This window comes from Ciconia boyciana, chromosome 8, assembly GCF_034638445.1.
Source record: "Ciconia boyciana chromosome 8, ASM3463844v1, whole genome shotgun sequence".
In the NCBI taxonomy this organism is placed as follows: Eukaryota; Metazoa; Chordata; class Aves; order Ciconiiformes; family Ciconiidae; genus Ciconia; species Ciconia boyciana.
Window position 1 is genome coordinate 1,910,566 of NC_132941.1, and position 22,389 is coordinate 1,932,954.

The 22,389-nt window shown below is 52.9% G+C and overlaps 4 protein-coding genes across 5 annotated transcripts in view; 3 read left to right on the forward strand and 1 right to left on the reverse strand.

Annotated features, from left to right (window-relative positions):
- ITGA11 (integrin subunit alpha 11) overlaps positions 1–3,126 on the forward strand; it is a 52,024-nt gene extending 48,898 nt beyond the window's left edge. The window contains exon 30 of the mRNA XM_072871093.1: positions 2,982–3,126. Coding sequence (XP_072727194.1) covers positions 2,982–2,996 — 15 coding nt within the window. The 3' untranslated portion in view covers positions 2,997–3,126. The remainder of the gene's footprint in view (positions 1–2,981) is intronic.
- On the forward strand, positions 72–21,584 carry CLN6 (CLN6 transmembrane ER protein). 2 transcript variants are annotated; one of them, XM_072871096.1, is made up of 8 exons: positions 72–75; positions 13,636–13,751; positions 14,792–14,906; positions 15,673–15,771; positions 17,979–18,167; positions 18,282–18,337; positions 19,842–19,964; positions 21,206–21,584. In XM_072871096.1, exons 2-8 carry the CDS (start codon positions 13,669–13,671, stop codon positions 21,492–21,494), a joined length of 954 nt encoding a protein of 317 aa, XP_072727197.1. In that variant the 5' UTR covers positions 72–75; positions 13,636–13,668; the 3' UTR covers positions 21,495–21,584. The 2 variants fall into 2 exon arrangements, with proteins under 2 accessions (XP_072727197.1, XP_072727196.1); XM_072871095.1 differs by lacking the exon at positions 72–75 and having other exon boundaries at positions 13,590–13,751.
- FEM1B (fem-1 homolog B) lies at positions 4,239–10,399 on the reverse strand. The gene is made up of 2 exons (XM_072871094.1): positions 9,938–10,399; positions 4,239–7,338 (listed from the first exon to the last, which is right to left on the reverse strand). Exons 1-2 carry the CDS (start codon positions 10,183–10,185, stop codon positions 5,703–5,705), a joined length of 1,884 nt encoding a protein of 627 aa, XP_072727195.1. The 5' UTR covers positions 10,186–10,399; the 3' UTR covers positions 4,239–5,702.
- LOC140655534 (uncharacterized) lies at positions 10,324–13,042 on the forward strand. The gene is made up of 6 exons (XM_072870220.1): positions 10,324–10,381; positions 10,453–10,982; positions 11,474–11,734; positions 11,844–12,058; positions 12,137–12,341; positions 12,897–13,042. The coding sequence occupies exons 1-6, from the start codon at positions 10,324–10,326 to the stop codon at positions 12,924–12,926; spliced, it is 1,299 nt and encodes a 432-aa protein (XP_072726321.1). The 3' UTR covers positions 12,927–13,042.
- Positions 21,585–22,389: the final 805 nt, after the last annotated feature.

Here is a 22,389-nt window from a genome sequence, read left to right on the forward strand (position 1 = left end):
CCCCTTATTTATGGTGGGATGCAAATTTGTGCAGCCTGATTTTAAAGGGACGCTGTCAGGGGGACGAGCAGCCGGGGGTGCAGCCCCAGCGCCTTTCTGAGCCTGGCGGAAGAGGTGCTGCAGAATCAGCCCCACGCATTCTGTAAAATGGGGGAGAAAAAAAACAAAAAGAAAATCTGATTTTTCATTGCTAGCATCCTCACCTTGAATGGGAGTTGTTAATGTCAGAGTTTCTGGCTGGTTGGCGTCTCGGCTGCCCTGGGGGGCCGGCTGGGGTGCAGGGCTACCCTGGAGAGCCGAAATCCCGGTGCAGGTACCAGGGTGGGTGCCTGGGGCTCCATGAGTCCAGGGCAATGCCGGCACTGCCAGCGCTCCCACGGCCCCAAAGAGACCCAATTTTGCAGATTTATTTTTTCTCCCTCTTCATGCTCAACCCATTTTCCCTACTGCTGTTGAAAGCACATAGGCAGGATGCACGCGGACTACCGACGGCGTCTTTCCTACCTTTTATTGCTAGGAAAAACAAAAGATAACTGCTTTTCAAGGCTTTGCCCAAAAGCATCTCAGCCCTTGGTGCTATGAAAATAGCAGCCGCTTGTCTCCCCCTGCCCAGTCGCTCCTTCCCTCCCCAGGCTTTAGATACCTGCAGCACCGGCTGCAAGGAAAATAGCTGACGGCCAGCAAGGGCTGGGCAGGATCCTTCAGCGGGGTGACCCCAGGGACGTGGGTGGTGGTGGGTGCCCTCCCGCTGCCGTCCGGCTCCAGAGCCACATATAAGGGCATACACACGTGTGTGTATATACATTTTTAATGTGTGCACGTGTGTGTATATATTTTTAATGTTTTCTCTCTCTCTCTGTGTATATATATCCTCCAGCTTTGGGAAACCATGCTCACAGGCAAGATGGTGCACCAGCGTGGGGTGTTTCCATATACGCGTTTGTGTGTGAGTGTGTATCTGCGTATACGTATCTATAAGTGTGTGTGTATTTGAGAGCAAAAAGCATCTCCAGCCTCCAGCTTCGGGAAGCCGTGCTTACAGGGGACGCTGTGCATCAGCTAGGATATGTGTGTGTGTGTGTGTGTGCGCGTATATATATATATATATATATATATGTGTATATGTGTATATATATGTATATACATACATACATATATATGTATACATATGCACACTTTTTTATATACACGTGTGTATATATGTATATTTTAAAAAGTATGTCTGTATATACATATAGGCATATATATGTGTGTGCGTGTGTATACATATATATTTCTATACTGTCCATGCACACGTATCTCCCACCCAGCATGTCCCAGGGCCCAGAGCAGCGGCCGTCGCCCCCCAGTACCCGGTGCCTGTCCCCCACCAAGCCGTGGGGCCGTACCTCCGCCGCGGACGGACGGCTGGGGTGCGACAGCCGCCCCGCACCCTCGCGGCAAGGGAAGCCGCACTTGCATTCCCTTTCAGACAAAACCCTCCAGGAACACAATTCCCATTTCCCTCTGCAGCGCAGGGGCTCGGGGTGCCCGGGGAGGACGCCCACCCCGTGGGACGCGAGCCCAGCTGCGGGCTTCTCCTTACCTGAACCATCAAAGCATCAGCACTTCGTGGGTTAAAATGTCAAGAGGGTTTGTGGCTACCGAGAGCTTGGTTCATGCTACTTACACCGACAGCTTTTATCAATTTAACTCAAAACAGCGCAGGCAAAGCGGTCGAGCCGCTCTGCACAGGCACTTTGGTTCACAAACCCACGCTCAGGCGGGGGGGCTGGAGCAAACGGGCACCACTGACATGGGGGGACGAGGCTCGAGGCGGGGGGTCCCCACAGAGCCGCATCGGCGGGGCCACCGCTCCCCCGCCGGGCTGGCACAGGGCACCGTGCAGCAGCAGCAGGGATGGGGCTGGCGTGCAATCCCTGCCAGACACAAAACTTGAGTCCTGTCGTCTGAAAAAAGATAAAAGTGACTTGTTTTCAGAAAACAGTTTTCATTACTAAGCCAAGTGCTTTCCCCTGCTTGCTGATGCCGAGGCTCTGGAGTAATGCTGAACAGTGGTTGCCTCCACGGAGAAGATGTAGAAACCTGTGGAATAAAAGTGGAAAAAACAGATTTTCACACAGCTGCATGATGCCAGAACCGGCTAGGGCTCTCGCCCCCACCCAAGGACCACAGTATAAGCACAGCTGACCCAAAGACGAGCACGTGAAATGCCAGCTGCAGCTCCCTCCGTGTGCGGTGGCACTGCCCTTCTGCTTGGGAACTCACCTCCCCGAGCACATCCCTCCGGACAGAGGGACCGAGACGCCGGCAAGCGGGGCCGAGGGTTTGCTCAGCATCCTGCTGAGCGTGGGCCGGCCTCGGCAAGGTGTATTTTTAAAAGCCGCTCTGCTCTCCGACCGCAGCTCTCTGCGCTGAGGCAGCTCTATAAATAACAGACGACCACCTACGGGCACGCACACGCCTCGTCCCTGGCAGAGGGGACGTCACGCAGCTCCTTTTTCCCAGTGAAAGGACCACCGGTGGGGTTTATACAGATTTTTTTCCAAGAGCTTTAAATAACTCCCACAAAGAGAGGGAGCGCACTCTTTCAGCTTTTAACGCTTGAAAAATAAATTTCCAGACTAAGGAGAGGGAAGGTCCCGGGACGCCGAGAGCCGTGACGGACTTTGCTGCACCCACAGGCGTGCAGAAACAGGCACCCACCGTTTTTTTCCTACCCTTTGGCCAAGAGCTTTTACTGCCATAGCGAAGGCAGCAGAACAGCACATGCACGATGCCACCTTCCCGGGCGGCAGACAAGCAGGAGCCCGTCTTCTTCAGGAACCGGGACAAAGCCCAGGGACCACACCTGAGACAGGAGCGGCTTTAGCATCCGCTTCCATAGCACAGAGCTTCCCCCTCTTTATAAAAAGTGCTTTGCAATCTACTGACGAGAAGTTTTATTGCTGCTTCTGGGTAACAGCATCCTCTCTCTTCAGGTCTTCACATATTGAAATCATCCCAGGAACGGCATGAACAAAGCAGAACCTCAGCAAACATCCTGCAACGGAGCCAAAAGTGGGGAAGGATCAGAACAAAGCTACAGGAAGGGAGGAAGAAGCAGCTTTTCCACCAGATTGTTTGCTGTAACATGTTTTTCTTATTAAAAAAGCAGAATTGTGGGAGGAGCAGCTTCCTTCACCTTATTATCACCTACAGATATTTCAAGCATGCACGTTCGTTCCAAGAACGGTTTTATACAGGTATTGCACAAGAACACAACACTTAAGATTACCTCATGTCAGAAACAGGTCCTGAGGAAAAAAAACCTAAAACAAAACAGTGCAAGGAAATACTGTCTTAATCAATGATAGAGCAACTTGTCACGATTTCCAGCCCAGAGTGCTTTGTTATACACAAGCAGTATTAGCTGCTGAAAGGGTTCAGCCCTCTGCCCTCTTCTCCCCTCTCAAGTCAAACCGACTCAGGGACCACTGACTCTCATTTTTAACCGCACGCACAGCATGAATTATCAACCTGCAAGTGTAAAAAGCAACAGCAAGGCATCAGAAGCATGTGGCGCAGTATTAGAGAAGACTTTTTTTTCTGTAACACGTACACACCAATTCATATATTGGTTAATTTTAACTGAGTCAGCTACCAGCAACTTTACTAGCTAAATAATAATCATCTGATGCGTGTTCTCAAGTTGTTTTGAGTTTCAGGTTCAAAGCTTTAGCAGAAACTAAAAGCATTCCCCAGTTCTCGCGATGAGCCACAGCGACTTAAACCTTTGTTTTGCGTTTCCAACAGCCAGGCTAAAAATCGCCACCGTAAATTCTCGGCAAAACACAAAACCGCACCTTTCCTGATGACTTCAGGTCTCGGCACGCAGGAGGAAGACATTTAGGGTAACAATTTACAGGAACTCTAATACCTTCCCAACCGTCTGACAACGGCCACTTGTTGCGTTAAGGCCGCGGGTGGCCGAATTTGGCTCTGCCATTTTGCCTGACGTTCGACTGCAACAGTCAGGTTTTTTAAATGCAGTAGGCCAACCCACCTGAGACACGACGGACACATTTTTCCCTTTAGGAGCTAGTTTCTAGCAGAGGAAAGTCTGCAGCTTAGAAGACACGGTCTTTCTAAAGCTTTTCCCTTTAAGGAGACACAACGGCCAGCGCTTATGGTACCACGCGATCCAAGCGGTGCTATCCTGCTTTGCACTAGACAGAAATTAAGAGTTACAAGCTAAATCCACATTCAATGTTTATTTATTTGTAATACAAATAGAAACGTGTGCCCAAATCTTGCCTTAAAGTTCTACCCGGATTGTTTAAAAAAAACCTACAGAACATTCTTTCATCATCTGACAGTTAAAAAGCTGCATTTAAAATAAACAGAGTTTTCAGTAGCCTGTCAAAACAAGTGACATTTTACCGTCGGAGTATCTGCAACTTCTACCAAGGAGAAGTACTTTCTCAAGCAACAGCGTTATCATACAATCAGTTGCTTATCACAAAAGATCTTATGATAGGACAATTTTTTAAAAATCAGTTTTAATAGAGATTTTCATAATGAAAGGAGTAAAAATCACGAAAAATCCTCAAGTCCAATTCAGGGAGGCACAGACTCCACGCTTATTGGAAAAGCCAGTTTCAAGCAGTATCCCGCTCCAAAGGAAGACTCTCTTTGGCGACAGACTACTCCATTAGGAAGATACAGCATTTGGAATCCAAGAGTGCAGTTTTACATACTTTGAGTCAAAAAGGTGCATGTTGATCGTTGAAACAACAAAAAGCGAGTTAAAAGCATTTTGAAATGTTGGGACACACACAAACACAAATACCCTATAAATTTTCTAGGTATCCATGCATGATCTTTATATATGAGCAACTTAGCTACATAAAAAGAAACCATGACTCCGGTTCATTGCAGTCAATGTGCAAGTTCCTTTTTCAAAAGTTATTCAGTACTTACTGTAGTAGTGTAAATTAGGAGCTTGATAGTTCAGCTATTATTAGATGAACGTACCACAGCTGAATTTAAACCTGTATTTCCTAACAGAGCGTTCCACACATCTGTAGCTGCTGATTACTGCTGTTCAAAATTTACTTTAAAAAAAAATAAAATTTTAAAATGTTACCAACATCTTCAGCATTAACTGAAAGGCATAAAAAGATGGTGAGGTATGAGAGCAATGGGCTGCTCTGTATATCGAGACTTCACTTTTAACCAACTACCACATAATTTCCAATTGTTCTTTCCTACCTCACTCCAAGAAGTTTTAAAATTTGCAAAGCTACTGCCTCGGTAGCACGGTGACACAGGCTTTCGGAGGTGCCTTTGTAAATAACTACCTAAAGCATTTGGCTGCAAATCGTTATGTGGAGACGGGTATTGGAAACAAAACATTCTGCACGAGTTACATTGGCATTCTTTTCATTTTGTTTACAAAAAACAAGAGAGAATGAAGCAATTCTTTTAATCAAAAGAAATGACCAAAATCTCAAACATCTGATCTGACTACAGGAAAACGATGTGGCTTTTTTTTTTCTCCCCTCCCCACGATCTGCATGAGAACTGAGGCTGCAGACTGAATCCAGAGGAACCCCCCAAAAAAAGGACAGAGAAAAACAACTCCATGTATACATATGCATTCTGCTGTCTGCAATTGATGTCGTCCTGGGATAGCACCACCACGAAAGATTTTATGTAGCCTAGTGAAACTTCACAAACTCTTCCAGAGTTCTGGGGATCTGGTTTTGGTAGCTGATGTTATAGATCCGTACTGCTCGGGCAGCCAGGCACTTGAGACTCAGCTTCATTTGAGTTTTAAGGAGTATTTCAGACACCCCTGTTGTACTTTTATCAAGAGGGGTTTTCTTCTGCTTATTCGTCATGTCTGTATGAGCACCAGCCTCCACCAGGCTAATGATGATGGAATGCAGCGTCAAGAAGTCACTGATGGGCCTGTGGTATTGGACAATGATGTGGAGCGGACTGTTTCCTTCGTTGTCCACAGCGTTTACGTCAGCACCACAATCTAGCAAGAGTTTCGTGACAAGTGCGTTAGGAAAGCTGCAGACATCATTCGTGTGGAAGTCATCAACCGGTGTACTGGAATTGACAGCGTGATGCAGCAAACTGGAGCCATCCCGAGTTCGGGGATCGAGGTGAATCAGGTTATAAATCTGTTTGTTGATTCGTGACTGATCCTCTTCACTGCACTGGGTCTTGGTAGAGATGCAGACTAAGTAGAGAAAGGTAAAAATGTTGCATTCGTAGTTGTCCATGGCTGTGTGGATGTCAGAGTCTTGGGTGGTTTTGATCCGGGACATGCCTTGCTCTATTTCCAAGACGCTGCACCTCAGAACGCTCTCGATGTCCTTGGCTTTAACAGGCTCGTTTAAGTGTATCATCTGAGAAAAGACTTGAGCAAACCTCAGGAGGTCCTTATGAGTGTTCCTGTTGCCTTTTTGCCTTAGATGCAATGCATGGAGCCACAGCTTGATACACTGTTCAAACTCCATGTTATCTGCATAAACAGCCCCCCGGTAAATAATGGGGTGAGAAACATCGATATTGTCCGAGCCCAGAATTCTTTCTCGCACAATGAGGCCTTCCATGTGAAGGGCATCTCTGTCCTGCCTAATAGACTCTAATTCCTGAGGAGTCCTGCATTCAGTCCTGTTTCCGTAAGCTTCAATTTGTGGAAGAACTTCTTTTTCAATTATATTCTCGCTGTCTCGGTACCTCTCCAGCATGGCTAAATATAAATAGTGGTAAGTCTTCATTATATCATAGTTCTCTCTGTCATTTGCAAATGAGGCACCCAGAAGTTCCAGAGCTTCAATCCGGCTTCTCCTGTCGCAGTCGGCGTGAGCAAGCAGCAGCTCTACAACATCGGCCTTGCAGCTCTCGGCAGCGACTTTCAGGGGAGTCATCCCATGGCCGTTCACCATCATCGCCGCCTTCCACTTGACCAGCTCCCTCACTATTTCCAAGTGGCCGGCTTCGGCCGCGAAGTGCAACGCCGTGGCACCGCAGTGGGCTTTGGCGTTGGGATCGGCATGCTGCTCGAGGAGGTACCTCACCACGTCCGTGTGGCCTTTGTAAGCCGCAATCATAAGGCAAGTGTTGTCATACTTGTTGGCAATGCTGATGTTGGCATTGTTTTCTACCAGGTATTTCACAATGTCCAGCCTGCCATCGAAACACGCAGCCCTCAGGGGAGTCGAATTGGTCACCGTAGTGTGATTCACGTTGGCGCCGTGACTCACCAGCAATTTGACTACTTCAAAGTGGCCGGCTCCTGCTGCACACCAGAGAGCTGTGGCTCCATCAATGACAAAGCTAAAAACGTAAAGACAGAAGCAAGCAGTTAAACTGACACTCTCTCAAAAGCAACTTTTACAGGCAGCCGAGCAGCATGCAAGAGGCACGTACATACCCAGCCATTAAAAGATATTTTATAGCCATCCTATTTTTGCACTTGAAGGAATTTAACCAGGATAGTCAAGGTAAAAGAATGAGAGACTTATCAAGCACACAGACCTCCCGAAGGAAGAAGCGTTGGAAGGTGAAACTTCAAAGCAGCCAGGGGATTTAGCCACATTTTGCACTAGTACTTCCCAGGCTGCTTTGAAGATGCTACCTGCAAGCTTCAGCCCTCAGCCTACGGAGGTCTTGGGAAGAATTAGTTACAAGAATTACCGCTTCTTTGATGCCTTGTGCCAGAAACTGACACATTAAAGAAGGAGAGAAAACTTAAAATTGACATATTGACACAAAAAAACCAAACTCAGACTTGAATAACAGTATAGCTGTACCATACACCGGCCCTGGCAGCACAGCTGGCTTAAGAATTTCCTATCACTTCACTTGTTCTCCCTCCCTGAGCTGCAACATTGCCACCGCTTCCGCTGCACCGATAATTCTTGTTTGAGAGACCGCACCGTAAACCAGACCAGCAGTCTGGTTACACAAATGGAACTCCAGGAATAAAATAAAATTTAAAAAAGCAGATGATCTTCTGAGCTGGACTGTTTCAGAGATCTGTTTTTACACCATGGCCTTGTAGACCATGATGTGAATCAGCTTGCTGGCACTCGTAAATGAGGGGACAGTTAACTTTAGCAAAGCATCACAGTTTCTTAAGCTGTTTTCACTCCCAAACCCAGCGCGTCGCGTGACTACAGAGATAAAGGCTGATGTCCTTTCCGTTCTCCTGATTTTTGAAGCAGCACTTCAACGCAGAAACAGGTGGCGTTCACGCCACAGCTAATACACACTCAAGGCGCATCCCAAATCACAGAGGAGGGACAAATATCTTATTTCCATATATCCAAACAGTCACGTTTCCCAAAGTTAAAATATCGTAAGACACCGACTTAATTTTCACAGCGATTTTTATCATTTTATGAAACTCTCAGGTAGCTCAGCAGGAATAGCGTGGCTGTTTGTAAATCCAACACCTCTAGACAACATTTCAGAGGCCATTTAAGAGCTCCGGCATGCAGAGATGTCTACACCTTTATTCATGGTAAGAAGTTCCTTATTTTGTAAATAATTAAAATACTTGTATATTAAAATAGGAGGAAAGTCAGGATTCGTTAGTGAACACAAGGTAATTTATTGCTGCGCTACAGGTATGTATTTACAAGCCAAAAGCCCGAAGGCCAAACAAGCGGAGCTGCTATGCCACCTTATCTCAAGAAGAAGGACGGCAGCGCTGGGATCACATGCCTCCTCTCTTCTCACCAAGCCAGACTCTCACTGTGCCCATTGTATCTCAGACAACACCTCCTTTAATCTGTACCAGGCAGAGGCTCTGGCCAGCAGATCGCCATCCCATCAAGGCACAGCATGAGAAAGGAGAAAATTCAGCAGCAGGGGGGGGCTGACAGCCCTTCCTTTAACTGAATTTGGGGCACGCCTCACCCTACATATTCTCAACCAGTTCTTCCTCGTGATAAAAAGGGCTGGAAGGGAAGAGGAAGAAAGAAAAAAAACCAAACCACACAGGGAAGTCAGTTCCTCCCCCTTCATTCAGCATGTAAGAACCAAGCCAGTCTTTCCCTGGGCCAGGCGGAGCCGCACAGGCGTAACTCCAGCTCGTCAAGTAGGAGCCAGATGAAAGAGATCGGCGGGGACCCATTAAAATCCCTCTCGCTCAGTATCTGCTGTGAGCTCTCCTCTCTGCGCAAGCGACCCGCAAAACCTGAAGCTGTTCAAAAGGCCAATCGACCTTCACGATTAGTCAGACTGACATTTACGACTGATATACAGGCATAAACTTCATGAGCGCTCTGGGAGATTTTAAAAACATCCCTCCTTCCTTCTGCTGCGGCAGCACACCGCCCAGGGACCACGCTCCGGGAAGTCACTGCCAGGCTTCTCCCCGAACAGCAGCATCGACGCCGCTGCCCCGGCCGGGTCCCAGCTGAGGGCCTGGCACCCCCTTCCCTCCCCGTCCTAAAATGTCACGCTCCTCTCCCAGCCATCCCGCACATCGGCTCCCTGCAGCGAGGAAGGGATGTTCCTCGGGATGTCTGGGCTGCACACTGAAAAACCCTCAATTTGAGCAAATAAAGGCCTGGCTCCCGGTGCGCAGGTGCCACCCGACGCTGACTCGATGCCGGCAGTCACCTGCGGCAGTGAGGAATGTCACAGAAAAGGCCGTTTTGGCACAGCGGGAGAGAACACAAGGTGACTTGCTCGATGAGGAGCGCTCTAGGCTGCGGCGAATGCTATTCTGTGTCCAGTTTCAGCTGGGGGATCTGGGAAAGGCAAAGGTGTTTGGGGCTTGTAAAGCATCGGCTGGGGGATATTAGCCAGCAAAAGCATTCTTACGGCTAGTAAAGCACCGCTCCCCACGCCAGCCGGGTGAGCGGCGGGGCCCCGAGCCCCGGTGCCGTGCGGGTACCGACACCCATCTCGGGCTTCTACGTACCCGTCGAAGCGGACCGTGCCGGTCTGCTGGGTCTGCACGCGGTAGTGCTCGAGGAGCAGGCGGACCACCTTGGTGTGCCCGTTGCGGGCGGCGATGATGAGCGGGGTGGAGCGCTGCCCGCCGTGCTGGCTGACGTAGCCCAGCAGGTATTTGATGTCACTCTCGGAGCGGTTGAGCAGCAGCGCGGCCAGGGTCAGCACTCGCCCCTCGCTCGCCGCCTTGTACACGTACCCGGCCAGGCCCTCCATCGCCGCCTCCTCCTCCTCCCGGCTGCGGCCCCGACGACCGGGCCGGCCCCGCTCGGGCCCGCCGGCCTGCCCCGCCGCCGGGGCGGCCTCTCCCTCCGCCTCCTCCTCCGTCCTGCCTCGGTGCCCGGCGGGGGGCACATGCGGCCCCCTCGGGGCCAGCCGCCCCCCGGGCCCGGCCGGCCCCTCCGGGCCGGCGGCGAGGCGGGGCAGCCCCAGCGCCCCACCCCCACCCCCCCGCCGCCGCCGCCGCCTCACCCGCCCCGCGAGCCCCCGCCGCCCGCCCCGGGCCCGCGGCCCATCCCCGGCGCCGCCGCCGCGCAGCTGCCCCGGCCGCGGCGCCGCAGCGGGGACGCGAACCCGCGGCCCGGCCGCCGGCACCGCCCTACGGGGGGGGCCCGGAGAGCGGCGAGGCGCGGACCGGGCCGCCGCCGCTCCGCCAGCCGCAGAGGGCCGCGCCGCGCCGCGCCGCGCGCGGGGCACCGGTACGGGTCGCCGGAAGGGCCCTGCCGGCCGCGCGGCGGGCACGGGCCTCCGCCGCCGCTCCGCCCCGCCGCCGACTCCGGAAGCGAAACCGGAAGCGCCGCGCCCTCTCCCGCTTCCCCCCGGCAACTGGTGGCAGCGCACGGACGTTCCGGGGCGCGGGCGGCACAGGACCGCGGCGGGGAGCGAGGCGGCTCCCTTTCCCCGGGCACCCCGGGGCCGCATGGCCCCTGTCCGGCCGGGGGCTGCACGGCCTCGCCTCGCCTGCCCTCCTCGGGTGGCCTGGCACTGGGCCGGGCCCTCTTGGCTCCGATTCGGTTGGCTTGGCTTGGCTTGGCTTGGCTTGGCTTCACTTGGGCTGGGTTGGGTTGGGTCTGGTTTAGTTGGATTGGGTTGGGCTGGGCTGGGTTGGGTTGGGTTGGGTCGGGTTGGGTCGGGTTGGGTCTGGTTTAGTTGGACTGGGTTGGTTGGATTGGTTTGGGCTGGGTTGGGTTGGGTCTGGTTTAGTTGGACTGGGTTGGTTGGATTGGTTTGGGCTGGGTTGGGTTGGGTCTGGTTTAGTTGGATTGGGTTGGGCTGGGCTGGGCTGGGCTGGGTTGGGTCGGGTTGGGTCAGGTTGGGTCTGGTTTAGTTGGACTGGGTTGGTTGGATTGGTTTGGGCTGGGTTGGGTTGGGTCTGGTTTAGTTGGATTGGGTTGGTTGGATTGGTTTGGGCTGGGTTGGGTTGGGTCTGGTTTAGTTGGACTGGGTTGGGTTGATTTCTGTCAGGTTCAGTTTTCTTTGGTTCAGTTTGTTGGTTTTTTTAAAGAAGGGACCAGCAGCTTTCATCGCCTCGGCCGTGACCACCCCAACAAGCCTGTCGTGCCCAGTCTCGGCACACGCAGGAGCTTCGTCCTTGGTTTCGGGGACGCCATTACCAGCCTCGCTGCACGCGTGCCAGCTGAACCGAGAGCTAAATGCAGCCCACCTGCTTGGCCGCCTCTCCTTTCCTCTGTACGGATCATCTCCCACAGACCTTCAGGAGGTGCCCCATGCTGAGACCAGCTACGTGAGACCAATAAAGGCCCCGGTAAGTAACGTGATACACGACCTGCGCCGCTGTCTGTTGCGTGCCATTGTTTTCAAGGGGATACGGTATCAGCCGTATTAATAGTTAATTTAAAATCATGCAACTGGAGCCGCTGCTTTGTGGAAAGTTTTGTGCAGGCCGGGCTGTGCATTATGTATGGGAGCAGCGGCCTGGCTGCGCAGCCGGCGTTGCCAAAAGGAGCCCTGGAGAGGCGAGAGGGAAGCGAGTCAGGCCGCGGTCAGCTCTGCGGTGTTCAGTCAAGGAGGATCAGCTTTTAACAGCCACGTACGCGTGTAAGGTGCAGCGCGACAAGCAGGGTTCATGGTAAGTTTAAGTGGAACCTGTCTCCATTACCTCAACAATCTCCACTTTTCAAGGATTTTTTTTTTCCCCCAACAAAAGCTGCGGGTGCCACTCGTGTTCCCTCATGGCAGAGAGGGTCCGTGAGGAAGCACCGATGCTGCCACCGTCCCTCCTGGCGGCAACGCTGAGCAGAGAGACCGAGGTCTCTGTTCTGCAGCTTCTTGGAGCCTCCTCAACGTGGTGTGTCCAGCTCACTGTGGTCTGGACCACGATTCCTCAGCGGAAGGCGATGGTGCAGCCTCAAGTGATTATCCCCAGTTACCGTCCCAACAACATAGATGTGCACGGCCACGGACGCAGACACGAACGCGTCCGTGTAGTTACTGCAGAGCTCCCAGCTCAAAGCCGATCCCGGGGTGCCCGAGTGGGTGTAAGCCCCTGAGCTCCGCCGTGCTCAACGTCGGAATCTTCAAACTACCCAGGAGCAGGGTCAGAAGCCAAAGGGTTTCAGTGCATCAAACCACTTAGTCCATTAAATGCCCATTTCCCCTGACCAGCAGCACATCTTAAGCCGTACCTCCGCTTGGGGAGCTCTGCTTGTTTCACATGCAGATGCATCTCCCGATTTACACCCTAAACTACAAGTCCCAGGGGGTGCAAATTAAGTCCCAGGGGGTGCAAATCCTTCCCTGCCTCCCACTTTTACGGCCCGGGAGTCGTCCCGACCTGATGGCATTTATCCGGGCAAAATGGGGGAGAGGGAACAGAGCACGGCATCCGCGTCTCCCGACTTATCAGAATAATAACGTCCGTTTGCTTTACGCCGTGCGGGTGCAGAACGCAAGTTATTTCGTTGCAGGGTAATGGAGACGAGACCTACCACACGTAGCGATTTGCTCATGGCGATAAGCCAACTCTGTGGCAGAGCCACGCTGTGCTCCACCACCTTATTTCCATTAAACCTCGGCCTTAGAACAATGCAGTGATTGCACGGGCCAGTCTGTATTTTCCGTGTCGTTCTCTGTATTTTCTGTGTTGTTCTCTGCCAGCCTTTTCCCGCCTCTGAATCTCATTTTCTTGGCCAGGTGAGGACTCGTATCGAGATACGTGGCTGTACCTCAGGGCCAAGAGCTTTTCATCTAAAGAGCAATTAAGGAGTTAAATATCATCTTTCTGCTTTTCCTCTATTTTAAAACCGGCCAAGATTATCCGCTTGTGCTTTGGAAAGGGAAGGCAAATAAAATAAGTTGCCTGGATTTTGCACGGGGAGAGCACGGCGAGGGGAAGGCTGGGCTGGGCCGGGCCGGGCTGAGCTGTGCTGAGCCGGGCTGGGCCGGGTCGAGCCGAGCTGCTCCGGGCCGGGCTGAACTGAGCTGGGCTGAGCCGGGTTGGGCCGGGCTGACCCGAGCCGGGCCGGGCCGCGCCGGGCTGAGCCCAGCCAGGTCGAGCCGAGCCGAGCCGAGCCGGGCTGGGCTGTCCCCGCCCGGCGCTTCCCCCCCCGGCCGGGGCGGTCCCGGGGCCGCGCAGCCGCCGCTCGTCCCGCGGCGCCGAGGCGGGGCCCGGGCGGAGCCGCGGCGGGAGCAGCCGGGCCGGGAGCAGCCGGGCCGGGCCGGGCCGGGCCGGGCGGGCACATGCAGGGCGCGGCGCGGCGGCGGCCGTTCCCGGCGGCGGCCGCGGGCTCCCCCCAGCCCGCCGGGCCCCTCTACCCGGGCAGGTGAGCGGCGGGGCCGGGGGCGGCGGCGGCGGCGGCGGGGGGGGACAGGAGGACGGACCCCCCCCACCCCCCCGCTCCCTGGCGGTCCCCAGCCCATCCAGTCCCCCCGGCTCATCCTGCCCCAGGGTACCCCGGCCCCATCCAGCCCCCCCAGCTCATCCTGTGCCCCCCAGCCCCACCCGGGGTACCGGCCCCCCATCCAGGGCATCCCGGAGGGTCGGGGTCCCCCAGCCTCGTGTAGGGTTCCCCCGCTCGGCCGCGGCACCGCAGCCTTGTCCGGGGCATCCTGGCTTACCTGGGTTACCCCCTGCTCCAGGGTTTGACAGCCTCTTCCAGGGAGCCGCAGCTCTCCCGGCTCATCCAGGGCACCCCGACTTGTCCAGGGTACCACCATCCTCCTCCTCCATCCATCGGGTTTGGACCGTGGGCTCAGGTAGCGCAAAAGCTCGCGGCTGATCCGGCTGACGCCGTTCTGGTCTCGGCACCACAGGAGAGCGGTTCATCCACGTCTCCCGTCGGGAGGTGAAGGTCCGGTGGTGCCGGAGGGTTGTTTGACGGAAAGACTTCGGCAGGGTTGGATCAGGCCTTGCTCTGCAGAGGCAGAGGAGGAGGATCTTCAGAGTGGAAGATGAAGGTGATGGTGCGTCCAGAGCATCCCCGTGCTGGAGTAGCACCAGGCACCGATGCATTTTTAGCATTCAGCAGAAGTGCCGTGGGAGTGGAATTTTGCTTTGTCATGCAAAGGTTAAAAATAGTTGCACTTAATTCAACACTTAAGCTTTTCATCCTGCTTTTGTGCTCACTTGTCGGCCAGGAAGAGCCTTCTTACAGGGATGTGCCAGTTTTTATTAACAACACTTTGCCTTTCTGTACTGTCCCCTCCTGTCTTTGGCCTCTCAACTTCGTTGTTATCCCACAGATCCCAAAGCCCAGGGACGCGCCGGCAGCCAGGGAAGCACAGGTTCTGGAGTCTTCTCCCTGCCTCTTCGGAAACCTGTTACATGACTTAAGGCTGACACTGTCAATTCTGTCATCTCTAGGCATGGAGCGGTCAAGAACGAAGACACCTTCAAGACCTCCCCGTTTCATTTTGATCTGTGGTTCTACTTCACTCTGCAGAACTGGGTGCTGGACTTTGGGCGTCCCATTGCGATGGTGAGTGCGGCAGAGGCAGGCCCGCTGCTTCGCTTGCAGGCACCTTGTTTAGGGTGGAGGACAGGGGGGGCAGAGCCGTGGTGGTCCCCTGGAGGCCCACGGGCTGTTTTCTACACCAAAGGGATGCCCTGGAGGAGCTGTCCTTGAGACGAGGACCGCTGCGATGTACTGGTGCGAGTAACTGGTACCATGCGTGTTGCTCCAGTCACGGGGAATGGATCTGGGAAAATTGTTCCATGTCATCTATGCCACAACTTTTATGTTTTCATAACAAACCTGGAGAGCTTCCTGCTGCTCTTCCCCATACCTTGCCTGTATCTCCGGAGCCTGGGACTCCTGCTCTCCAGACAGTGCAGGGCAGAAGTGGCCGTTCCCCTCAAATGTAATTTTTTATTGCTGGCATCTGCACGTGGCAGAGGGTTAGTGGAGATCCACTGCTGCAGCACTCCCGAATGCCTTGCTCGCTCGCTTGGCCACGCTTCACGGCATCGGCTTTGGGCAGCGCTGCGGGAGCGAAGGGCTGAGATGTAAATACGCTGTGCGTTTAGCACCCGCTTCCAGGTTGCGCTTTTAGGGATGCTTACTGCAAGAAGAGCTGCCCGACTTCGTTACTAACGGCTACGGGAAGTCAAGCTGACAATTAGCAAGCAGCGGCAGTCCAAAGCAAGGATTTTCTCTCTCCCTGTCTTTCAGCCAGTGACAGGGCTGTAATCGCGAGCTGGGTGGTTAGGATATACTGATGTGCTTTTTTTCCTTCCCTCCTCAGATAATTCTACCTTTGGAGTGGTTTCCTCTAAACAAACCGAGTGCTGGAGATTATTTCCACATGGCTTACAATGTTATCACACCCTTTCTTCTGCTAAAGGTAAACCTCAAGGTGCAGGCGTTAAATCTTTTTTAATATGACCGGTTTTAAAAACAGGGCAAACAATACAGTTTTGTAAAGGCTGAGAGTTTGTTAGGAACTTGTTGGTTATTCACAAACTCCTGCAAGTGAGCTGGCCCTACTGTACACTAGAGGTTTGCCACTCCAGAAAGAATTTGTGATGCCACCTTTTAAAGAGCAAGGCAGTGAGCATCTTAATACAACTCCATTTCCTGCATATACAAAGCAAATCACTTCCCCGGGAACTCCGCATTCAGGAGGAGTCAGAGCCCTTCTCCCTGGCTGAGCCAAAGCGTATTTTTAAGACAACATCCGTCCGCGACTTAAAAGACTTTATGAGACAGCTGGAACTATAGTAGATTTTCTAAATTGTTCAGAGCTTAATTACACGTGCTCTTCAACATTGGAATTGTATCTTTAGCTTGAATTTATCTTGCTTCAGCTGCCAGCCACTAGATCGTATAAACCATTTATGAGGTTAAAGACTGTCGTATCATTAGCAATCTTCTTATATTAAATACTTAGCAGCCAGAAGGTATGAGAAAGCAATTATAAATATATTTTAACCTTCATTAGCTAGAAATTGAATTATTTCCTAAGATGCAAATGATTCTCTCTCTCCTGAGTCTGTCTGGGAGATTTTAAATGCTAGTGTGGCCAAAAAGGAATATTCAGGATCCGGTCCTTTGGGGGATGTGAAAGCTGTGAAGCTTGGTCAGACCCGTCACAGCTTGACACAGCCGATTTCTGCAGGCTGGGTACTCATCAGGTTAAAATTTGCTGTCTTGGACTTCCCTGCCCGCACAGCATGAAGGGTTGGTCCACAGAAAAAATCCATTTGTTACTCAGGGTGCACTTCTTTTGCCCGATGTCCCCTCGAAAGACATGTCCCACTGTCCTTTTCCATCAGACCAGAGCTTTCTTGGACCTTTTGCTCTCCTTGTCCTCTCTGACTCCTCTGACGTTCGTACAGCAGTTACAGAGAAAGGGAAAGTTAAGCCTCAAAATTAAATACAAATAAGGAGCTTTTCACTGTTTATGAAGGGCTGCAAAGCTGATTTGGCAGCAGGGAGGCGAAGGTGGCCCCAGCTGATCCTCGGGCTGGGCTGATGCGTCCCCCCTGACCCACGGTTCCCAAGGCCTGCCTGGCATCCCCTCCAAAGCCTGAACTGCTTGAGCTGGGATTTACGTCTTTCGAGGTCTTCCCCGCTTTGCAGGCTGAGTGGGGAGCTCCTTTCCGGAGAGAAGCTCCTGCTCCCCATCCCCAGCCGGGCTTGCAGGAGCTCGCCGCAGGCTCCGAGTAACGCCGGGCTCCCCGCCAGCCTCGCACGCCTGCCTCCACCCAGACCTAAGCGGACCACAAGATGGTACAGGGAGAGCTCATCACGAAAGTGGGTGTTCAAAAGGTTGCTTCAACCGGTTTTGCTGGTAATTAGATATTTCTAGATACGGGTTTAAATGCAGCTTCCTCTTTAGAAGCAAACAGAGAGAGAGGTGAGTCCGATTCCATTAGGAAGAAAGAAAAAAACCCACCAAACAGTTCAACAAGAGTCCTTTGAAAATCATCCAGCGGAGAATTATAAAGGAGCAAGTGTCTCTTGGCCAGGGCAGTGAAGCGCGTGTGCTCAGCTGGCGTGCTGCTGGAGGCTCTCCTGCCACTGGAGGGCACAGCCAGCCTTGCAGATCCGCTCAGCGGAGGAACTAGAGAAAGCAGCCGCCTTTTTGTTTCTCATTAAGCGGTTTTGATCACATCTGGTAAAGAAATTGCTTTGAGTACTGTATTAGAAGTACCGGATCACTGATTCGGTCTAAGCATTGATTCATGTTAAGGGTGCTGCTTTGCAGAAGGGTTTAACAAGGGCAAAAAAAGTGCTTTTAGTGTTGCAAACAGGGATGAAGTGTGTACTCGAACCTGAAAGCCACATGGGCTGGTGGAAACGTGTCCGAGGTGTGTTTAGGGAAAGCAGCTGCAATCAGGGAAGTTCGTTCTGTGTTTTCCCGGCAGGGCGCCGGCCGTCGCAGGCAGCAGCTCACAGCCGCTACGGCAGCGCAACCCGCAGCTTTCTGCAAGCCCCTGCGTGGGTTTAGATGATTTTTGCAAAGCACCGTAAAGTCGGAGAGGGCAGAACTTGTCGCATGTCTCTGCTGGTACCTCCTCTCTGCTCAACACGTCTCTGTGTTTTTAGCTCATCGAGAGATCCCCCAAGACCTTACCGAGATCCATGGTCTACGTCAGCATCATCATGTTTGTCATGGGAGCCAGCATCCACTTGGTCGGAGACTCCGTAAACCACCGCCTGATTTTCAGTGGCTACCAGCACCATCTGTCTGTAAGAGAGAATCCCATCATCAAGAACCTGAAGCCAGAGACACTGGTAAAGAGGCTGTGTTTTATACAAGCACTTAAAAAAAAAAATTTAATTGCTTGTTCTTATTTAATAGTGTCCTGTTCCCTCTGCCCTTTTAAATCTCTTTTCATTGCATTGCAGATTGATTCCTTTGAGCTGCTGTACTACTACGATGAATATTTAGGTCATTCGATGTGGTAAGCAATTTACAGTCTATCTAGCGGCCCCAGAACATAACACAAGGAAGGGCAGATCTGATCTGATCATAGCTTAATATATAAAAAAAACCCCCACAGCCGATGAGAGCTGGCTGGGGATAATGTTCTCATAGCCAGTGTGATTACAGTGGGTCTCTCCCTTGGAAAATCGCCCATTCCCCCTAGTTTTGTCTCTGTCTCGGTGATGTTTCTAGGACGTGGCAGTTGTTTGACAGGGGGCCAGAGGAACGGCTCATCTGTTCTCGCCCCTCGGCCACTGTCCACGGGATACCCAGGCGAAGAGACGAGTAGCAGCGCAGGTCTGAGGGCTCTGCAGACTCCTTGGCCGTCACCACCCACATTTTTGCTCCTCTGGAAGTTGACCCCAAAACAACCCGACTCTGCCCAGTCTCTCTAGCCCTTTGCTCGCTCCCCGCCTTTATCGTGCATCCCTTTAGTGACGCCCCGGTGAGAGGGAAGGGTTGCTCGTGTAGCCAGACCAGTGCCGCCCAGTAACACAGACCGTTTGGCCATGGTGGTCCAGGGAGCTCAGTTAGGGTCCGATTTCAGCACTGTCCCCCCAAGCTGACCCTAGAAATGCTTGTTCCAGCCGGACAGCGTGCTTCATCCAGCGTGGCTGCACTTGCTGACCCAGGGGCAGGTAATGCCGGTAGGGCCCGCAGGCTGCGGCAGATCCCGTCGGCACCCTCCCACCCGCGTGAGCAGCACCCGGTGCTGCAGACATGTCCTGTGTTCTGCTGCTCTGCCTGTGCCAAAGACCCTGGAAAGGACTGCCTGGCCCTTTATCCGCTGCCAGATAATCCTGAGACCTCTCTGAGCGCAGAAAGAAATCTCTCCCCCATCAGGCTTTCCCGGTTTATTTGCTCTTCCTTGAGTGCTGTGAAGCAAGCAAATCCTGTTCTTTTAAATAAAAAAGGGCTCTGTTAGGTTGGTGAAATCCTGGTCCACGTCCTGCTTTCCCGCAGTTCAGCTTTTAACACAACACAATGCTCTTAAACAGCCTCTTAGAGCCTGGGAGCGTAACAAACGCAATTGTTCGATGGAGCACTTGAGCCCAGCGTTTGACCTAGTCAGCAAACTTGGGCTTGTCCTGCGAGAGCCCCAGAAGTCTCATTATCTGCAGGAGCACTCGGTGCAGCCAGGACATACAATAGCCCTGCAGCAGGCACCGCTAGCCCTTCCTCTGTCGCATGGACGCAGCGGTAATCTCGTAGCAAGAGCTGTGACGCTGGCAGAGAGGTGATGCCCTGACTGGCACCCCAGGACCCCACGGAGCAGGACCCCGCACCCCAGTTACCCACTGCTTCACCTGCCCGAGCACGTGTGGCCGGAGCGGGCTGGATAGCCTCCGCTTGTGCTCTTTCACCAAATTAATTCACAGGCTCAGCACAGGAAGTGCCTACATGCACGGTTTGGATTTGGCGGGGGGCTTAAACACGTTCCAGGGTCACACCACCGATCAGTTTGTTGTTTCTGTTTGCAGGTACATCCCTTTTTTCCTGATACTGTTTATATATTTCACCGGCTGCTTCACCCCTGTTGAAGAGGAGAGCAGGATGCCAGTGCCTGCCTTGCTTCTGACGGGGCCCAGCAGCCTTTACTACTGGTAAGTGGCTTCTGTCCGCTCTGGGTGGGCGAGGGACGAAGAGGGAGTACCGCAGGCAGCCCTGCAGCCTGCAGGCAGGGGCTCTCCACTCCCCGGGGCAGAACTTACAGCTTCTGCTCTGCAGGTCTGGAAAAATCAAATCCAATCCGGTTGAAACTTGCAGCCGCTTTAGCCTTTGCAAGCTGGGACAACTGCAGGGTCACTCATCAGCACTCCTGTCCCTGCTTGGGGGGTTTCTTCAGCCACGCTGTCGGTCATATTGTTATTGCTGGAGCTCCAGCGTCCAGCCTCCGTGGTACTTGCTGTCTGCCCCCCGCCAAAGGCTGCAGTTCGCTGTGCTGTTAGACAGTTCCTCGACGATTTTGGGGTGGTCACCCGGTGCCTGCAGCTCATCCGCCTGGTCTCAGGTTGTTGGTGGGGATGCTCTCACCAGTTGTCCAGGGATTTTACACAGAGCCCAGGCCGCCTGTGTGATGCTCAGATGCTGCCTCCTCGGCTCGCCCTGCGGGTCCAAATAGCCTTTTGAGAGAGGTCTTATTTATTTCCCATTTTCATTAGCCTCATCTTCCCAAACGGTTTCCCTGATGGCAGCCAAACAACTTTTCATTCATCTTCAGAGATGATGTTCTCTCTTGCCCGTGGCTTTGCCCCCTGCTGAGACTGTTTTTATACAGTAAATTAATTTTTGATAGTCAAAATCATCAGGAAGATTTGGTCAGTTCCCAGTTACCCCATTGCACTTCCTTTAAATGTATCAGCATGAATCTTTGCAGTTCGTGTGCTAGCAATTTAAGAACCAGGGAGTGTAATTCCTCCTTCCCCCTGCTAATGCCCGTTCAGGACTGGCCACTGCCAGATACGGCACAGGGGGAGCAGAGGATTTTTGGACTAAATGAGCACAACAACCACGGGTCGGAGCCAGAGTCTGGCTTTGGTTCAGCCTTTAAGCATCCCATTCACAAACTGAGCCCAGCACCTTTCAAATCCCATACTGGGCATGCATTTCTTCACCCGTTCTCTTAATGAAGCCCATAGCTCAGTTGTTAAATTACTGATAAGAAACGTGAAAACAAATCACAGCTTAAAAGCTGGCCGTAGAAAGCAGCACAGCTTCGTTTGTCTGGATGTAGAGCAGGGAGAAGGGGGAGACGTTCACCCCAGGTAAAGCTGGAAGCGCTGGGGGCTGCCGTCGCTCCGTGCTTTCTCCCGGGGGGCATTAACGGGTGTTTTTTGCTTTGTAGGTATCTTGTGACGGAGGGTCAGATTTTCATCCTCTACATTTTCACTTTCTTTGCCATGATGGCTTTAGTGATGCACCAGAAACGCAAAGGACTCGTCCTGGACAGCAATGGGCTTTTTCTCTTCTACTCCTTCATCATAACGCTGGTCCTCATTGCTGTTTGGGTGGTTTGGCTGTGGGATGACAAAATTCTCAGGAAGAAGTACCCTGGCGTGATCTATATCCCCGAGCCGTGGGCATTTTACACCCTGCACATGAACAACCTCCATGCAGCAAAGGAAAGTTTATAAGTTTTGATATTTTAGAGTGATTTGAAGAAAAAAAGAAAATCTAGTTTTTCTAATGTAGATGTATTTCAAATAAATTCCTGACCAACATTAGCTGCAAGACGTACTGTATGTTAACTAGACCTAGCTAGGGAGGGGGTGTTTGAACAACAGGGAAAAATAGCCTTTGCGACTTAACGCTTTAAAGCCGGGGTCGTGGCAGGGGTGTCTCCCCTGGCTTTGCACCGGCCAGTCCTCAGAGCACAACGCAGTTCCACCCTGGACTTTTTTGGGTGCTTCCGAGACAGCACCAAACCCCTCCCGTATCGGAGCAGGGGCACAACATCCCAGCCCCACGGTGGTCCACACCACTGGCGAACCCCATCCCACCGCGCCGCCCCGGAGAGCATCCCCGCCTTCAACGGGAGCGGTTTGCTGGGAAGTCAGAGCGCTCTCGCCCTCCTCGTGTCTTGGCACAGAGATTTATCCGCTCCTCCCACGCTGCTCCCAGCCAAGTAAACATGCCGGGAAGGGGCTGAGCCGCCCTGCCTTGGATCTGCACGGCGGCTCCGCTCGGCCGTGCCTCCCCGGGGAGCATTCCCAGGGTCCCGGCCATCAGTGCCGGGGTTAAGCCCTCGCTGCTGAGCACGGCGCGGTGCAGGAAGGGCCTGGCTGGCAGAGGCGGAAGGGCCAATTCCTCATGAATGCAGCCCGAAAAGAGCATCGGGCAGGGGGTGAGCTCCAGCATCGGCCCCGCTCAGGTGGGGTCTGCACCTCCGGTGGCTTCTGCTCCTGCTCACCACTTCTCCAGCCTCAGGTGATGGAGCTGAGCTTCTGCAACTCCAGCTGCATCCCTGCGATGGTTTATGTCTATAGACTTTGTGTTAGAGCCCTGTGTGATGGAGTCCAAGTGGTAGAA

Excerpts from the sequence above, each read along its gene's own strand:
- CLN6 (XM_072871096.1), top strand. The coding sequence starts at position 13,669 with ATGCAGGGCGCGGCGCGGCGGCGGCCGTTCCCGGCGGCGGCCGCGGGC. Across the intron at positions 13,752-14,791 it reads GGGCCCCTCTACCCGGGCAG|GCATGGAGCGGTCAAGAACG; the intron begins GTGAGCGGCGGG and ends TGTCATCTCTAG. Across the intron at positions 15,772-17,978 it reads CACCCTTTCTTCTGCTAAAG|CTCATCGAGAGATCCCCCAA; the intron begins GTAAACCTCAAG and ends CTGTGTTTTTAG.
- LOC140655534 (XM_072870220.1), top strand. The coding sequence starts at position 10,324 with ATGCGGCCCCCTCGGGGCCAGCCGCCCCCCGGGCCCGGCCGGCCCCTC. Across the intron at positions 10,382-10,452 it reads CCGGCCCCTCCGGGCCGGCG|CCCCCGCCGCCCGCCCCGGG; the intron begins GCGAGGCGGGGC and ends CCGCCCCGCGAG. Across the intron at positions 12,059-12,136 it reads CGCGACAAGCAGGGTTCATG|CTGCGGGTGCCACTCGTGTT; the intron begins GTAAGTTTAAGT and ends CCCCAACAAAAG.
- FEM1B (XM_072871094.1), bottom strand. The coding sequence starts at position 10,185 with ATGGAGGGCCTGGCCGGGTACGTGTACAAGGCGGCGAGCGAGGGGCGA. Across the intron at positions 7,339-9,937 it reads GGCACGGTCCGCTTCGACGG|CTTTGTCATTGATGGAGCCA; the intron begins GTACGTAGAAGC and ends TTACGTTTTTAG.